Source organism: Staurois parvus, unplaced genomic scaffold (genome assembly GCF_062004578.1).
Source record: "Staurois parvus isolate SC_StPar_1 unplaced genomic scaffold, SC_StPar_1.0 ptg000047l, whole genome shotgun sequence".
In the NCBI taxonomy this organism is placed as follows: domain Eukaryota; kingdom Metazoa; phylum Chordata; class Amphibia; order Anura; family Ranidae; genus Staurois; species Staurois parvus.
In genome coordinates, this window is record NW_028317843.1 from 3,148,758 (window position 1) to 3,165,452 (window position 16,695).

A 16,695-nucleotide genomic window follows, 5' to 3' on the forward strand; every position below is an offset into this window, starting at 1 on the left:
TAAGAGCAAACAAGGGTCCACTTGTATTTCCTAAGCCAAGCTCCATACATTAGTATGAGCACGTTTTAAAGCAATTTAAGTGGCTTAATGGAACAATCAAACTGGTTATGGTGCTGGAGGAAACATGCCATGATAATCCGTTAGAAGTTTGGTGGTTTAAACTTTTTTGCCAAGATAACTTTATACAACTGCATAAAAATTACACATCCTACATTTGAGTGGTAATAAATTATAAATGATTCCAGTCATATCTATAAAGACTTAAGCTGAGTTCCCACTATAAGAAAATTGAGCAAACAATCATCCAGTTTTCCTCAATGTTTCACAGCAAGTTGAACCCAAGGATGGTACGAATTGTGCGAAAATTCTTGAACAACAAAGGCTTTTTTTAACATGGAAATGTTGTAGCATAGATTGTTGTTTTTTTGATCATACACATCGTGTCCAATTTTTCTTGTATAGTATACATTATAAAAAATTGAGTTCTGTTTACGTACTAGAAATTTTGGCGTTTTCCTGTCTGGAAATGTTAATTTGGAAAATCCACGCTATAGGAAAATCGAACGATCGTTCCTTATACGTAATTTCACACATGTCCAGTTATTGGCTCACACTTGGCATAATATCTGGTAAAATTATGGGAAGCTAATAAAGCATTATAAAAAAGATACATTCTTATGGTGCATGTATTTTAAATATTACTGATAAAATGGATTATTTGTGAAAGAATACATAATGACCAAAAGGGTACCTGTCACTGTTTGCAGATTTATTGATTTAACCGTCCTGCTACCTATCTTTTCCATTGTTATGGAACTGGTGGTTGTGTTTTTTTTGTGGATATACCTTGGCGTCTGTGCCATGGTATCTGTACCAATCCCATCTCTGCATTGTGGAACACTTCATAGTCATGGCCATAGTCCTTGTGTTGCCATTACACATCACCCTTATGTCCCACTAACCTCCTCTTCTGTTCTTTGTACTGTCTTTGTTTCTTCTAGGCCCACAATCCTTCAAGATGCGAGGTGAGTTCCCATTTCGGTCAAAGACAGGCCAGCTTGTACAGATCTTGTTTATATTCCCATTTTAAGCCTTTCTTGAGTATCTTCCCTTTTATAAGTCACACTGGCCTTTTAAAGACAAGAGATATCTACTTAAATATTAAACGTCTGTCACTGGAGATGCTGTCAGCTGGGGGCTGTTTCTGTTTGTGCTTGTAACGGGATGCTGACTTTACCTGGACTGGCCATTTCTGTCTGATGCTTCATGTACACGGCCACAGGATGCATGGCGTATAAATAGCCAGAATCAGGGTGCCACAGGTGCAACCTTTTGCTGCAATGAATGGCTGCACTCTACGCTGCTATACAATGGTTTACACCTGCACTTGCATACATTTTGCGTATGCTTATAACCCCTGCTCATGTGCAAATTTCCGTGTAAACCCTCATGTAGCAACGCACAACCATTTTTATAGCATTTGGAAGCTGTACGCCACTCTTTTGGCTTCCTTAACCATCTATTTATGCTCCAGGCATGCCACATGCCCTAATGTTGCCATGTGCATGAAGCCTTTGTCTTGATTATGTAGAAGTTCTTCATGACCTGATCTGTTCCAGTATGGGCAGCTATAAAAGGAAGCAGAGCCTAGATGTGCAATACGCAAATATGGCTGCCTTCATATACAATTACAAATTAGACAAAATGTTGATTAGCTGTTTAGTCATGTTCATCATTTAGAATAGTATATGTGGTGTTTCCTGACACTGTCCCTCGAGACTAAACACATAGGGAGAAGTCTATGATGCTGACGTCATCACGTCCTAATGACTTAATGAAGGCATTTTTTGTGCATGTTATACAAATTATTTTACTAGTTTTGTATGATTTTAATAAATGTCTTGGATCTGCATCGTTTGGAACCTTCTCACATTTTATGTATGTACTGTATATCAAAGGGGAACTGGAATATTGAATATTATGAATGGGATTGTGGCATGCAGCTTTAATTATCTTGTATAGAAATCATTCTATACAGTGTGGTTCGACCTCTTAAATCCTGAGCTGAGGTTTGACCCCTTCAATCCTGAGCTGATAAGTGGTTTTTAGTGCTTTTGGTGATGGAGAGTCAGAGGAGTTTACCTGCTTGGAATTGGAGGACATTGGAATTTATTTGTTGGACATAATACACAGGATGCATGGTGGAACAAACTATTTTAATTTTGAAGATCTTTTACATCAGGTTTGTGTGTACAGATTCCATATTTTATTTTTATATTGTAATACTAAGCACAGATTTTTCACTTATTCACTATATGCATACTGATCCCCCCCCCCCCCCCCCCCTTCTTTTTTTTTTTTTTTTTTTTTCTTCCATTCTGAGTCACCTGTACACAGCAAGTGTAGTGATTTTGTAAACTTAAAGTAGTTATAAACCCTTATAAGTACCCAGTAAAGTGATTGGCCTCAGGCAGTATGCAGAGATTAAGCAAATTCTCCTATGTATGTTGTAGCTGTGTACCTGCATCACACTGCCCAACAGATGGCTTAGTGTAATCTGAGACCTGAGTGAAGGAAATGGACACACGCTTCCTCTACAGTCTCATAAGGAAACATGCACATCTGAGGCCGTCTATGTGCCAGTAAAACGGGGCCCATCTCCTGGAATTGCCTTATTTCTGCATAGAAGTGATGCATGCAGTTAGCAGAGGAATGAGAGGAGACATAAATCACACTAGGTGCTCTGGATAGAGGCAAGTACACATTATAGAAGGATATCCTTTGTTCATTTCAAAGGTTTACAACCACTTTAAGTATAGACCGTGGCTCATAATATTGAAACCAGAGGATCCATGTTACAGCCAGGTAGGTGACATTTTCAGAAAGATCATCAATTAATGACCATGGGTTTTTTTTTTGTTTTTTTTTCCCTCAACTTGTCTACAGATTCCTTGTAATGGTGGAGTGGGGTGGTGGTGGTTTTCACCAGATCCAGATTTAATTGTGTTTTCAGGGACTGCAGCTTGAAAGGATCAGCCAAGAAGATTCCTTCATTGTTTGTTTCTTTACGAAATGGCTTCTTTTCATTACTGCAGCCATTATCTTTTAACCTCTGCTCAGCAGACAGCCCATAATATAAATTGTTACCTTTCAGCTGAACAGCTGCGGCACACTGCCTGTCCTCTGATAGGCTCAGGCTTCCCTTTTTGCTCTCTGTTGTCATGGAGCTGACTTCATTTGCTTACTTGACCTGCGAGCGAAAAGGATGCATTAACGTCTGTCTCCATGACAACACCAGCCTAGGATCTGCGCTCTGCCGACAGGGAAAGAATTGATATGCGGCACATCTCTGCAAACAGGCGGATTCTGCCTCCGATGTACTTCCATATCACAAGCCCTGAAGGGGACAACAATTAAACGAGGGGGGAGAATCAGATGCAAGTGTTCTGTTAAAGCAGAAAGGCTGCTGTTGGTGATGACCGAAAAAAGCCAGTTACATGAACGTCAGGCTGGTCCTTTGATGTTCGTACTTTGTGTCTCAATGACGTCAAGTTCTGTTGCACATCTGATGTACATGGGCTTGTTTTCCAAGTACTGCTTTTGATAAAAATAGAGAAGGACTTTGTAAGGACTTTAACAAATTGTGTTAAAGTGGGTGGAATAGTGCCCCTTGGTGTCAGTCACAGGAATAGTGTCCCATCATTGGTGTCAGTCAGAGGACCAGTGGCCCCATCATTGATGTCAGAGGACCTGTTCCCCCATCGTTGGGGGGCCAGTGGGAGGACCCAGTGCCCCATCGTTGGGGGGCCAGTGGGAGGACCCAGGGCCCCATCATTGGGGGGCCAGTGGGAGGACCCAGGGCCCCATCGTTGGGGGGGCCAGTGGGAGGACCCAGGGCCCCATCGTTGGGGGGCCAGTGGGAGGACCCAGTGGCCCCATCGTTGGGGGGCCAGTGGGAAGACCCAGTGGCCCCATCGTTGGGGGGGGGGGGGGGGAGGGCTGGAGAAGGGCAAGAAAAGGGTCAGAGTTGCCCAGTGCCCCCATCGTCGGGGGGCCAGTGGGAGGACCCAGTGCCCCAAGGGCTGGAGAAGGGCAAGAAAAGGGTCAGAGTTGCTTTAGAATGTACATTAAGCCATGTATACCCAGTTTCAGGGTACATTCTCGGCATGGCACCTTGGTGCTGGGATAAGTGAACTCCTGCACATGCATGGCCATCCTGCGCTGGCAAGAGCAAGTACCCACTGTGACTTTTGATATCTGGTATTTTGCAGAAATGAGGGGCAGGGTGTATGGCTGAAGTCCTTTGACCTTTTTGAGGGACTCCACCTCATGGCCAAAGTTCCCAAATGATTAGGGTATGTTTTTGTGAATGAATAAAGTAAAATTTTGTTCACGTTGAATACACAATCATTTGCCAGCAAACATCCTGTTTTTTTGTTTTTAATTTCTCTTGCATATTATTGGGTATTCCTCTTGAACACAGCTTCACCGCACTTCGGTAACTTTCAAAGTGAACATTCAGTTGGCTAGGTGCTCTATTAATCAAACCCTCTGGTACCTACTGCTGTCATTTCTTTGTTGTTTGATTCAATCTGGCCATATTGGAAGGCAAATACCTGAAAGGTGTAACTTTAGAACTCAGATGGGTTCATTGAACTGGGGCTTTCATTCTATTAGCACATCTATTGTAATGCCTTGTCTTTGATCACACAGATGTGTTCACCTTTCCACAAGCAGGTTGAGGACCTTGTTCAAAGCTGATGATATATCATTACTAAGTTTATGCATTTTAGCAGAACCTTTTATTTTAGAATTGACTAACACTGTATGAAGAGCCACAACTGTTCAGTTTATGGTTGTTTGAAAATTTGGTCCACAACCATAAAATCAGTCTGTATATGCAGTAAAGCATGCTCATCATACTCACTGTGGAACCTAAGGGGTTAATCTGCCACATTGCGTGAAAAGACTGTTTGATTCTGTCCTCCTTGATCCTTCCTTCCTTTCTTTTACTGTCCCCAAGCCATCTGCTATAACTACAGAGCTCTAGGAGTCACACTGCACATGATCAGTTTAGTGTGTATTGCTAGAGGTTTTTTTTTCTCTTTGGGATAGTGCATGTAATCAGCACAAGGCTAATCAACGCTGTTCAGACAGAGGGTCAGGAGTTATGTAGCCTCATAGGACAATCAGAGGAGAATGAAAACTCCTCCTACAAGCTTTAACCAGTGCTCAGCCAGATACTGATAGAAGTCACGAGACTGCTATATACTGCTGACGAGAAAGTATTTAGCAGTTTATAATTAACATAATATATAATAATTGCATTTCCATGTTGTGTGTACTGTGGGAAACCAGATCTAGTGAATACAGGGCACTGAGTTTAGTAACACTTTTTAAATTAGGGGTGTGAGTCTGGCCACTGACATCACTAAAGGGCTGCACATAATCATTGAATGCAATGCTACAGAAAGCTTTCAGGGATTGCAGGCAACAAAGCTGAACTCCAGATATGATCTCAATTGCATACTTGCTTTGGTCCAGCTTGGCACAATGTAAGTATGCATGTTTCATTCTTGAGGGACTGCTGTGGAAGCTGACCTTGTAGAAGGCACAATACAATGATCATAGTAATCTTCTGGGTCCTGTCCCGAGCGGCTGCCCCACTGTATACTGACCACAGGGGGGTCGCTCAGTTGGCACCTCCACCATTCACAAAACCACTTTTTTTTTTTTTTTTTTTTTTTTTTTTTTTGATAATGAATACAATACATTGATTGAATGAGATGGAGAAGGAAGGTGATGTGATTTTTCACGAACCACACACTTTCTGCAATGTATTATTGTTCAAAGAGTGTAGTAAGATGCAAACAAGTATACCCTTTGTTACCCTTTGTTAGAAGTCACTACTATTTAGCAAATCGTTGGTTATTCCTTTCTGTGGTTATAGTGTGCATTACATAAAAATGTATTAAAAGTCCATCATTGTTGAATGTTTGATATTCACGATAAATAGCTGGTTGCAGATGCAGCCCGTATGTCACTGTGTCCAGCACAAAAATCAATGTGTAAACCCCCCCTCCGACCTCAATGAGAGAGAGGATTCATGGTGACAGTAGGAACTAGGGTGGTGACAATGAAGAGGGGGTGTACAGTGTATTATGGTGTGTGATGGGTGTATACAGGGTAGGATGGAGGGCCATAGCTGTAGGAAGGGTGTGATGGGTGTAAGCAGGAGTAGTGGAGTGTGATTGGTGGTGAGAGGTGCAGAAGGGTTTATGTGATTGGTGTATGCAGAATATAGTAGGGTGAGAGGTGCTGGCAGGGTATGTTGGGGTGTAATGGTGAGTGTTGGCTGGTGTCAGGTCTGCAGGGAGTGGATGTATGTATGCAGGGTATGAGGAGTGTATACAGGGTATAGTGGGATGTAATGGAGTGTATGTTGGTCTCCAGGGTTGCAGGTCTGTACACAATAGAGGTTGTGATGGTGACAAATTACAAGCTGGGTGTTCACAGGGTATGACTGGGGTTGGGCGACACTCACTAGCTCCTCTGGGGTGTGGCTCTCCCCCTCCCCACAGCAGCAGCACTTGTCTCCCCCACAAGCCACCATCTTCCCGCACCCCCAGACAGCCGCCTGTCACACGAGTGTAGCAGACTTCTCTCAGCAATCCCTGTGTACCATCTGGAAAGTCTAGCTCCCCGCTGGTCATAGGACTGCCACGTTTGGGCAGGTAGTGGTGGCAAGGGTGGTGAGACTCAGTACAGCAGGTCCCATGGCTGGCTCTCTATGGTTCCAACGGATGGCACACGGCTGTCAGTGGCAGAGCAAAGCTCATGCAGTTCCTCACTGGGTTCCCATCATTATGTGTGTTCCTTCTTCCAGGACCCCCCTGAAAAAGTTTGTTAGCCTCACGGTAAATATGCCCCTGGCTGTGTCTACCATTGTGTGTGTGATCCAGTGCCCTGGTTGGATAAAGTCAATATCTCTTTTAAACAAATTTGTAGGTTTGACTTACGCACTGAAGTTGTTTGTATGCTGTATAGTTTATAATTGGCAGCAGTTTCTGGGAACACTGACAGGTGTGTTGATTCAGCGATTTGGTTAGGTCTTTCTCTCTGTAAAATGTCTTTCTTGTATGCGGAGCACAGTGGCAAGGCCTGCAAGATGGCAGAATACACATGTGGTTACTTGGAGACTGAATATTAAATAAAAGACACTATTTAAGTTTTAAATTGTTAATTCAAATTTACTTTTCCAATCATTTTCCCAGCAAATTAATTTTTAACAACTATTTTTTTATTTTGTATTCTAAATGTGACATTATTTGTAAAATGTATTCATACCAGGTTTCTTTCTGGATGAAATTAATCATTTTATGCTTTTTTGCACAGGTTTTTGGCAGTAAAAATGTTTTTATCTCTGTATTTTTGGATGTAGGAAGTGAAGCAGATTTCAGCTCGTCAAGTAGCACTGGCAGTATATCTGCACCAGAGGTCCATATGAGCACTACGTCTGGAGGAAAGAAAAATTCGTTTTCACGCAAGTAAGAAATCATTCTTATGTCTGCACTTTTACAGAACGTAATATAAAAAAGTGATCTGCAGTTCAACAGCAGCCAAAACACTTACAATTTTCAATTTAGAACTGTCAGAACAATTAAAATGAATTCTGATTGGCTGCTATGGTTTACTAAACCTTACACATTTTTTTTTTTTTTTTGTCTTAATAAATTTAAAGTGGTTCCAAAGGCAGAAGGTTTTTTTCCCCTATTGCATTCTGTGCATTTAAGGTAAAAAACCTTCAGGGTGCAGCTCCCCTCCCCAGCCCCCAAATTCTTACCTGAGCCCAATCTCTATCCAGCGATGTCCCATGAGAGCCAGAGCTCTCTCTTAATTGGCTCACACATCAGCGGGAGTCACTGACTACTTCTGCTGTCAATCACAGCCAGTGAGCCAATGAGGAGAGAGTAAAGCGGGGGGGGGGGGTGTTTGCCGAGCCTCATCCAGTGTGTAAATCGGCAATGGACAAGAAGCTTGCTATTGGGGGCACTCGGCAGGGAGGAGGAGCCAGGACCACCAATGGGAGACCCAAAAAAGAGGAGGAACAGGTAAGTATAACATGTTTTAATTTTTTTTTTTTTTTTAAAGATTTCAACCTTTTAGAATCCCTTTTTTTTTCATTTTGACTTAAAAAGTCAATCTACACTCCTTTTTTAAAGATAAAGTGGAATTCCAAACAGTTCAATACAGATATTAAAAACATCAAAGAACTCATTCGGATGGACAATAAAGCCTGTCCTCTGTGCAGAGCTGCTGGTAGAGGCATGTGCATCCACCTTGGAGCTGCATGCAGGCAGCCCATAGAAGTGGATGCACAAGCCATACTGGCACGGACACAGTAGCATGTCAAAGCTTGACATGTGGGTAGGAGAGGGTGTACAGATCTGAACGCAGAGCCTCTTAGTTCCCCTTTTTAGAAGCCCAGTACATATATGTTGATTTTACATCATTTTGATTTTTTTTTTTCCACTTTTATTAATGGAAGTCCTCTTCGATACCTGGGCTTGAACTTCCAAAGGGTTAAATTCCACCCAGTTGAAAAAAAGGCTAAGAAAATTGACAGGCCTGCAATAAATGCAAGCGGTCATAGTTCTCAGATTTGACTGTATGCAAACCTTAGGCACAATACATGGAGCATAATGCATACTTTCATTGCTCTTAACCACCATTTAAATTTTATATCAGTCAATAAACAACTGATGCTATCCAGCAAACCTTAAAATGGTGAGTTCTACATCGTATTTTACAGCCAAGTTCAGTAGAGTTTTCACAAAACGTCTGGATGAGCCTTCAGCCTCTTGCCCCTCCCTCTTTGATGTTCCTAAATTTGAGAGAAGGGGGGCATGATGTATGGAGGCTGGTCAATGCTCTTGATCTCGGAACACTTAATTTTCATTTTCAGAGGCTTGTGTTTAGGGTCTTTCATAAAGTAAGAACATGGGCTAATAGATTCAGCAATCGAGGAAGCCAAATACAGAAGATGACCAGCAGAGCAGAAATTAGAGCCACTCAGAAGGTGTTTTGTAATGCCAAGTCAGTTCTACAAAGTATTTTACAGTAAGGTTCAGTAGCGTTTCAAAAAAACGTCTGAATGGGCCTTCAGCATCGTGTCCCGCCCTTTGATGTCCCTAAATTTGAGGGAAGGGGGACATGATGCATGGAGGCTGGTCAATGCTCTGAATCTGGGAACACTTGACTTTCACTTTCAGAGGTTCTTGTTTAGGTCTTTCATTAAAGTAAGAATATAAGCAAATTGCTTTAGCACTTGAGGCAGCCAACTGCATATAATGACCTCCAGAGCAGAAATTAGAACCACTCAGTAGGTATTTTGTATTATCAAATCAGTTTAGAAACTAGGGGTACAATTGTATACTTTCTGCCTGGACCAAGGCATATTGGCAGTGTTTTGGCAGGTTGATTTCCTTGTACAGCACTAAAGGAGGCTCATCGTTGCATATGGGTTGGGGACCACTGTTATGACATTTCCAAAGCTGCAGAGTGAATTACTTTGTATGTATAAAATGTTCTCTGAAATGGCCTTTTCCTCTCTCCTGTTTTGGAAGACCGCCCTACCGCACAGAAACTCAGAAACGGGGCTCGAGGAACACAGCTGAGAGGTGACTGCATGTGTACCTCCACCATATCCTTGTACATCATTTGTGTGTAGACCTTGTGCTGTTCTGGTACACCTTCACACATATGTGGTCCTCTTCACTAAACTTTTTTTTAATTTTTCTTTATTTATTTTGGCAGCTTGATATGTGCTCTGAGTGCATGTTCTGGGCATAGCTACATTTCTTGGAGCCCCATAGCAAATTTTAATCGGGGGGGGGGGGGGGGCTAGTTGGGACAATAGTGTAATTAATACTTCCTTAAAGTATGACTAAATCCAGGACAGACCACAGCAGAACTGTTCGCATAATTGGCACACTACTAGGTACCAGAGCTGTGGATAAGAGCAGTAGTGCAGGGAACTAACTTTTGAAACTTTTTTTTTTTTAACCTTCTTTCTCCAGCTAGCACATACAATAACTCATTTCAACACCAACTGAACTGCTCTGTCAGAATATAAAATCTTAGAGCCACCCCAGCCAGCAATTGTTGAAAATAGATCTGTGATTAACAAAAGCTTCATTCTGTGTATCTAAAGTCAGCTCCTCTGGAATGGAGACATCAGGCAACCTCCCTAGCTGGGTCACCTTCCGACTGTCAACCCTATAGCAGTCGTGTGGTATATGCTATGACTATAGTTGGGCCACTGGTGCAGGTATATTACTCAAAAGGGAAAAAAATTAAAACGTTTAAAAGGAACTTTCCCAATTATGTGATCGCTGAAACAATCACAATGATCACATGATACAGAAGCTTGCATTAAAGGTTGCCAGGAGGTGATGTTAAGGAGTTTAAGAACATCTTGTAAAAGAACATGCTCTGTACTTATGTTTTTCAAGTAATGGGTCGTGGACTTGGGGCAGACTGGGCCATGGAGCAAGTACCCCCCCAAGCCTTTCTAATGCCCCAATAAAACATCCATTGCCCTGACAACATGGCTCAATAAAAACCGCTGTCTGCACTGATAGAACTGTGAAGACGGCTGGGACTGCAACTATGACTGGCCTTTTATTTGCATTATTGCAGTCAGCCAATCCCATTAAGGCGGTGCCCACGGTGCACTTACATGGCGGTCCTACAGCCCTCGTCCTCATTCCTCCTTCCACAGCAGCATCTCTGGGTGGAAGTGAAATATAACTACACTTCCTTCTAGCCAGCTGCACAGGAAGGAAGAAAAGCACCACTGGACACCAGGGAATGACTCCACTAATTACTTTTCCTGGGTTGTGGCTGGGTGATGTAAGGGAGTGAAAAAAAAACAGGAAAGTGATGGTGATGGGGGGTGATTACTGCACTATCCATTTTGGAAGGAAGCCGTTTGTTTACGGTTTAAAAAGTGCACATACATTGTAGAATACTGCACACGTTTTGTGGAATAAATTCTAATGTTTTGGAAATTTTAAATTATTTTTTGGGCTCCACTTAATGACCAAGAACAAATGTGGGTCCTGAGGATTGAGAACCACTGCTCTATGCTGACCTTTTCAGCAGCCAGTGTGTTGAAATGTCGCTGCTTTATTTCTCCTTTAGTCACAACAGTTTTTCTGCTCCTTTGGGTGGCTGAATACCTGTTACCCTCCAAACACACTGGTTCCTCCTGTCATCCTGTAGTGATTTGAGCCAGTGGAAGGAACCATGATGTGTTTTGGGGGAGCAGGTATTCTACACACTCGGATTGTGGAATACCGGCTATGGCCAGGGGAAAACCAGAGGTGGCTTTTCTACACAAAGAAACGCTAAGTATAGAGCCCGTCCTTTTACAGTGTGTTCTTTGAGTACAAGTGACCCTGTGGTTAAAGGATCACTTTAAATCACAAGTTTAATGGTGCATTCTACAAAATATAAAGCTAGAAAAACTATATAAAGTCACTCACTATCTCATAATTGCTTTATCTTTTATTTGTGATGACTTTTCCACCTGGGTTATAGTACCTGAGTCTTGTGAATTACTACACTTCAATTGGCAAATACTTATTCATGTTCATTTATTTTATCTTGGCCAGAAAGCATTGATACATCATTTAAAAAATTATTTGAGTGTGATCATTTTTAATTTTGGTATGCATCTTCTCCAATAAAATGTAGTTATTTTATTTTCCTCCTTTTGTGGTCGTTGTTCCATAACTCCACTCTAGATGTTTCATATATGCATACTTCCCAGTGTATCATGAAGAAGATTTTGGCAAAGCCCTAAAGCTATAACTTCTCAAAAATTAAGTTCTAGCCTTCCCAGGCATAAAAGGTCCTAAAAAGTCCTGAACACTGAGAAGTATTTAAATATATGTTTGTGGTTAAATATTACCTCAAGAATCATAAAGGACCGGTAAATGTATATTTGTCTATATAATACTCTTCTAATACAATTCCAGTATGTATATGTTCCTTGTATTTGAAGTTTAGGGTATGTCCTATTATACTGTACATTGCATAATAATAAATAGTAATACAAAATTTGGAGCTGAACTCCAGGCAAACAGCTCAATATCCACCTTAAATATAATTATAATATATTCATTAATCTATGTAATGTGCCAAAAGATTTCTAATTCTTACTGACCCTTGAGATTTAGGCATCCCTGCCAGCCAGCACAGCCAGGTCCCAGACCCCCCCTCCCCTGGAAACTGCACAGTTAATCGGTCAGCCTGATTTAGGACTTGTCCTGGCCTGTAATTGGACAATGAATGAGCAGCAGGTCATCACTGTGCCTTTTTGCAACTGTTAACACATTCACAGAAACCGACTGACAAGCGCTGCAAAAAAAATTACATCCCCTGACCCAATCAAATCAAAATTGTGCCCCTACTTCTACCAGTGTTGCTCCGTAGAGATTTACAGAAAGCTGATGTTGGTGCAGTTTCTGTTACATATGCAGGTTCTCTGTAAAAGCACATTTGATGAGTTTTTTTGGATATGTATATATAGAAGAAATGGTGTTTTAATATATCTTCTTGGGGTTTGGCCATTTTAAGGATTTTCTTTGACTCTACAGTTGGGTTAGGCCATTGTCATCTCATGGTTCTGGGTAGAGTTAGGCAAACTTGGCTGATCTCTCTGTGTGTTGGATTTTTGAAGTTGACCACCACTGTGGCCATGAGTGTCTGGCTATTCCCTTCTCCTGAGTCCATGCTTCACTAGTGGCCCAAAACTAAAATGGGTAGCTTCACTGAAGCACAGCAGGGAAGTGATTTGTCCAAGTTCAGAGTCATGAAGCTGGTTGTGATCTTTGCCAATGGCCTGCAACTGCGACCCATGGGCCAGATGTGTCCTTTTGCTAGCTTTTATCTAGCTGTCGGGGCACTTTTCCTTCCATTGACACCAATAGACACCTGATACCTACTGACGCCTACAATGAAGAACTATCCCTCCAACTGATACCAATGATGGGGCACTATTCCTCCTATTGACCACAGGTACTTGGGTTTGGTCATCAATGGGAGTAAAAAAAAAAATTGCTAAAATATTGTTTACTTCTACAGATGCTGGGACATTTTCTTCTCCCACTGGCCACAATCTGATGCCCAAAGGTCTGAAGGACAATACTGGCTCTTTTTTTTGTTTAGAAAGTTTGGAAGGTCCTGATCTACCTGATTATAGCTTTTTTTTATTTCATGTCATGGAAATTGTACATTCAGATAATTAGTATGTGTGGTCAACTTTACAGTACACAGGAGTTAAAAAAAAAAAAAGCATTTCCTTTTTTTTTACTTTTTTTTTAGGTTCACTCCCCTAGCTACTCATTACAGTATTCTGAAAGTAATAGTGAGAAGTACTTGTACTTAAAAGAACTCCCTTATTAAAGACAAGGCCATACTCTCCTTTACAATGCCTCATGTATTAATACACTGATGCTTTGCTTCTCCTTGGCCACAAAAGACATTCAACCCACCCAAAGGTTTAAAGTGAGTTCAGGTTCTTTTTAATGAAAACTGCCATCAATGGAGTTACTGTATGTAGAATATTTCCTCTTCCCTTTTAATCAGAACCGAAGCTCGTGATAAACGCTTAAAAATATTTACACACATAGCTAAATATTAACTGTTCCTGCTTGTCCTTCCTAATATGCCTGCATTTCTTGGACCATGCACAATACATTTTTAAATGAAGTTTCACAGAGCAATTTTTATCTAGCCTTTTACAGCACTATCTGTACTTTGTAAATGCCTAATAAAAATAGGAGGTGAAGACCCATGTTCTTATGAAATGATCTTTGTGTTTGCATCTGAGGGGCTAATTATTATGCAGGCGTCTCTTGATCCAAATTTTTCACACCACACGCTCTTGAATTCCTTTTTTAGAGTAACCAGGCATAAACCTGGGTGCAAGTTGGTGCTAAAATAATGACCTATCTGGAATTGAAAAGTCAACTTAACTAAAAATATATAATCACATGCTCATTTAAGCATTGCCACACTAAGCCCAATAATGGAAGGATTATCCAAAATGTAAAACGGTAGAAGAATCCCAGAGATGAATGAGTCACAGCTTCACTATGGCTTTGTGGGATGGAGAGGCAGAAAGTACCACGTATTCAAGTTCTGCTTTTAACTATTTTGTCTATCACCATAAAGGGGGTGACTTAACTTAATACTGGGTATGTGCAGAAGGAGGGAAAGGCTAAGCTCTCAACCATTAAAAACAACTCTTTTATATCATGTCTATGGGTGTCCAGAATCCTATAGTAAGTGGATTTTGGATAGTCTCGAAAATATGCAGTTTTTACATTTCTCAGTGTATATGCCATCAGTTTTGCCCTTACTTGAATAAAATGGATATTATGCTTTACTCTCCTAGATGTCTCAAAAGTCAGTTTTAAATTGTTTCAGTGTAATCTGGAATCAGAGGCCTGGTGTTCTCATTAATGTTCAAATATTTGTGTTTTTCAGCAGAGTGTCCCATGGACGAGGTCACAACAGTTCATCGGGAAAGCCTACACAGAGTCCGCCTGTCACTCGAGAGAAGGATCTGTTTGCAGTACTCTGTAGGAATCAGTTGAGTCCAATTAATGTTCATGATGCATATGGGATCTCCTCTCCTAGTAGCAGTAATTCTGGGTCCTACAAGGGCAGCGACACCAGCCCTACACTCAGGTGTTGTACCCCGTTCTGTACCTTTACCAGCTCATTTTTATATCTCCATAAGGCCATGTAGCTCATTTCTTTATCCATTCATTTTTTTCTAAAGGAAGGGATTGGGGCAACAGGCTGAGTATTTGTTCTAAGCAACGTGGATGGACAATTCTGCCGCAGCTGACTATTGTATTCTAACAGCTGGCACACATTATTGTCAAAATATCTGGACAGTGACCGCAGCTGATTGTGTGTTTTTTTTTGTTTTTGTTTTTTCCGCCCCACCCGGATTCTTTGATTTTATTGGGTGGTGTTGGCATGGAACCCATGGCTCAAGTTTTTTGGCAGATTCACAGGAATGGGCTGAAATTCACACAGTGTGTAGACAACTTCATTTTAGGGGTCCCGCAAAGGGAGTTCTGGCCATTTGATTGTTAAACTTTCAGTGTTTTTTTAGGACTTCCAGGTTGGCAGCACAGAAGCATATCAACCAACTTGGTTGAACCAAGTCCCCAACTTTCATCTTCTAGCTCAGCTTCATATGAGCCCTCCACTGTAGTTTGCTCTCTCTCTCTGAGGGAGTGTTTGCTTTCAGTGGGACACCAGTGTGTTACAGAGACTAACATGATTGCAGAGAAAATAAATAATTGTGGTACCGCAAATGTCCTGTGGGTAGGGTTGTGACTTCAGTCAAAGCCCAACTGAAATCCCAGAAATAGATATGCAGTCATAGAAGCCTTCTACTGACAACTTTCATTTTCCTAGGCTTTGCTCCCCTTTGCACTTACAGCAGTTGTGTCTAAACATGACTCCATGCAGTCCAATAAGCACCAGAGGTAGACCAGGTGTTCTCTGCTATCTGAACTCCGTAACAGACCTGGTCTGAAGAATCGCCACGTCTTCTGCAAGAAGTCTATGTGAAATTACCTGTGCTAAGGGGTGTGGCTGCTACTCTGCTCTACAGAGTACTGAAGTGAAATTGCAGGAAACATAATTTCACAAAAAGATATTGTAAGGTATTTCCAATCAAAAATTTGGCAAATTGTTACAAGTGGGAGTTCAGAACTAAAACAAGGTGAAAAAGTGTTTGCTCAATTAGGCTTTAACCTTAATTTGTGACAGCCGGTTTTCTCATGGTCTAATCGCTGTGACTAGACATGCCTGATACGTTTCATTTTGATTCGTTTTGGACCCAAACAAATGGCAACGAATCCAAGAAAAGTTATAATGAATGAACAAATAAATTTGCTTCATTTGGATGATGTAGTAGTTCACGCAAAAAGGGAAATTTTTTAAATTTTTTTTTTTTTATAATTCGTTTGATAACTGGGATTCAGATAACGAATTGGACTCCCATGCCGCCAGTCGATATTGTCCAATCAGCTCATGCCATTTCTCTTGGTGCTTTGGACTAGTGTCCAAAAATATTGAATCCGTCTAATCCCTTAATATATCTAATACAGAACAGTCTACCAGAAAAACTGCAAAATTTTTCAAATCCACCCGGACCAATAAATATACAAAACAAATGCCGAAGATACAAAATTAATTCTGAAAATGAATCGGTTCAACATTAAGAATATCACAAAACTAAATTCTTCAATGGACAATAGCAATCTGAAAAACTGACACCATGGCCCTTGTCTACTCTTCTAATTAAGGTGGCCTATGGAGTATGGTTCCTTTTACAGTTAGACTGTCACAGTTTGCCCCTACTGTGGCTTGTTAGAGGAGGCAGCTAAAATTGGCCTATGAAATGTTTTGCCCAAACCATTTCTTCTCATATTTATCAACCATGTTCACATTACAAGATAAATCCATCATTTTCCTCCTTTACATTCATTTCTGTTCTGTTATTTAGTGTTCAAGAAGCTAGTAGGCTTATTAAGCATTTCCAAAAGCATTTCCAAAATATTCTAATTTGTTGAAACCTGATAGCTCAAAGAAGGTAAG

General features: G+C 41.1%; 1 protein-coding gene across 12 annotated transcripts in view; it reads left to right on the forward strand.

Annotated features, from left to right (window-relative positions):
- Positions 1-16,695, forward strand: part of SYBU (syntabulin) — a 66,238-nt gene that overhangs the window by 40,983 nt on the left and 8,560 nt on the right. For 2 of the 12 annotated variants that reach the window (XM_089664399.1, XM_089664353.1), the window contains exons 5-8: positions 1,002-1,025; positions 7,442-7,547; positions 9,627-9,680; positions 14,560-14,763. In XM_089664399.1, coding sequence (XP_089520525.1) covers positions 1,002-1,025; positions 7,442-7,547; positions 9,627-9,680; positions 14,560-14,763 — 388 coding nt within the window. The remainder of the gene's footprint in view (positions 1-1,001; positions 1,026-7,441; positions 7,548-9,626; positions 9,681-14,559; positions 14,764-16,695) is intronic. The other 10 variants (XM_089664425.1, XM_089664392.1, XM_089664383.1 and 7 more) reach the window with 7 other exon arrangements.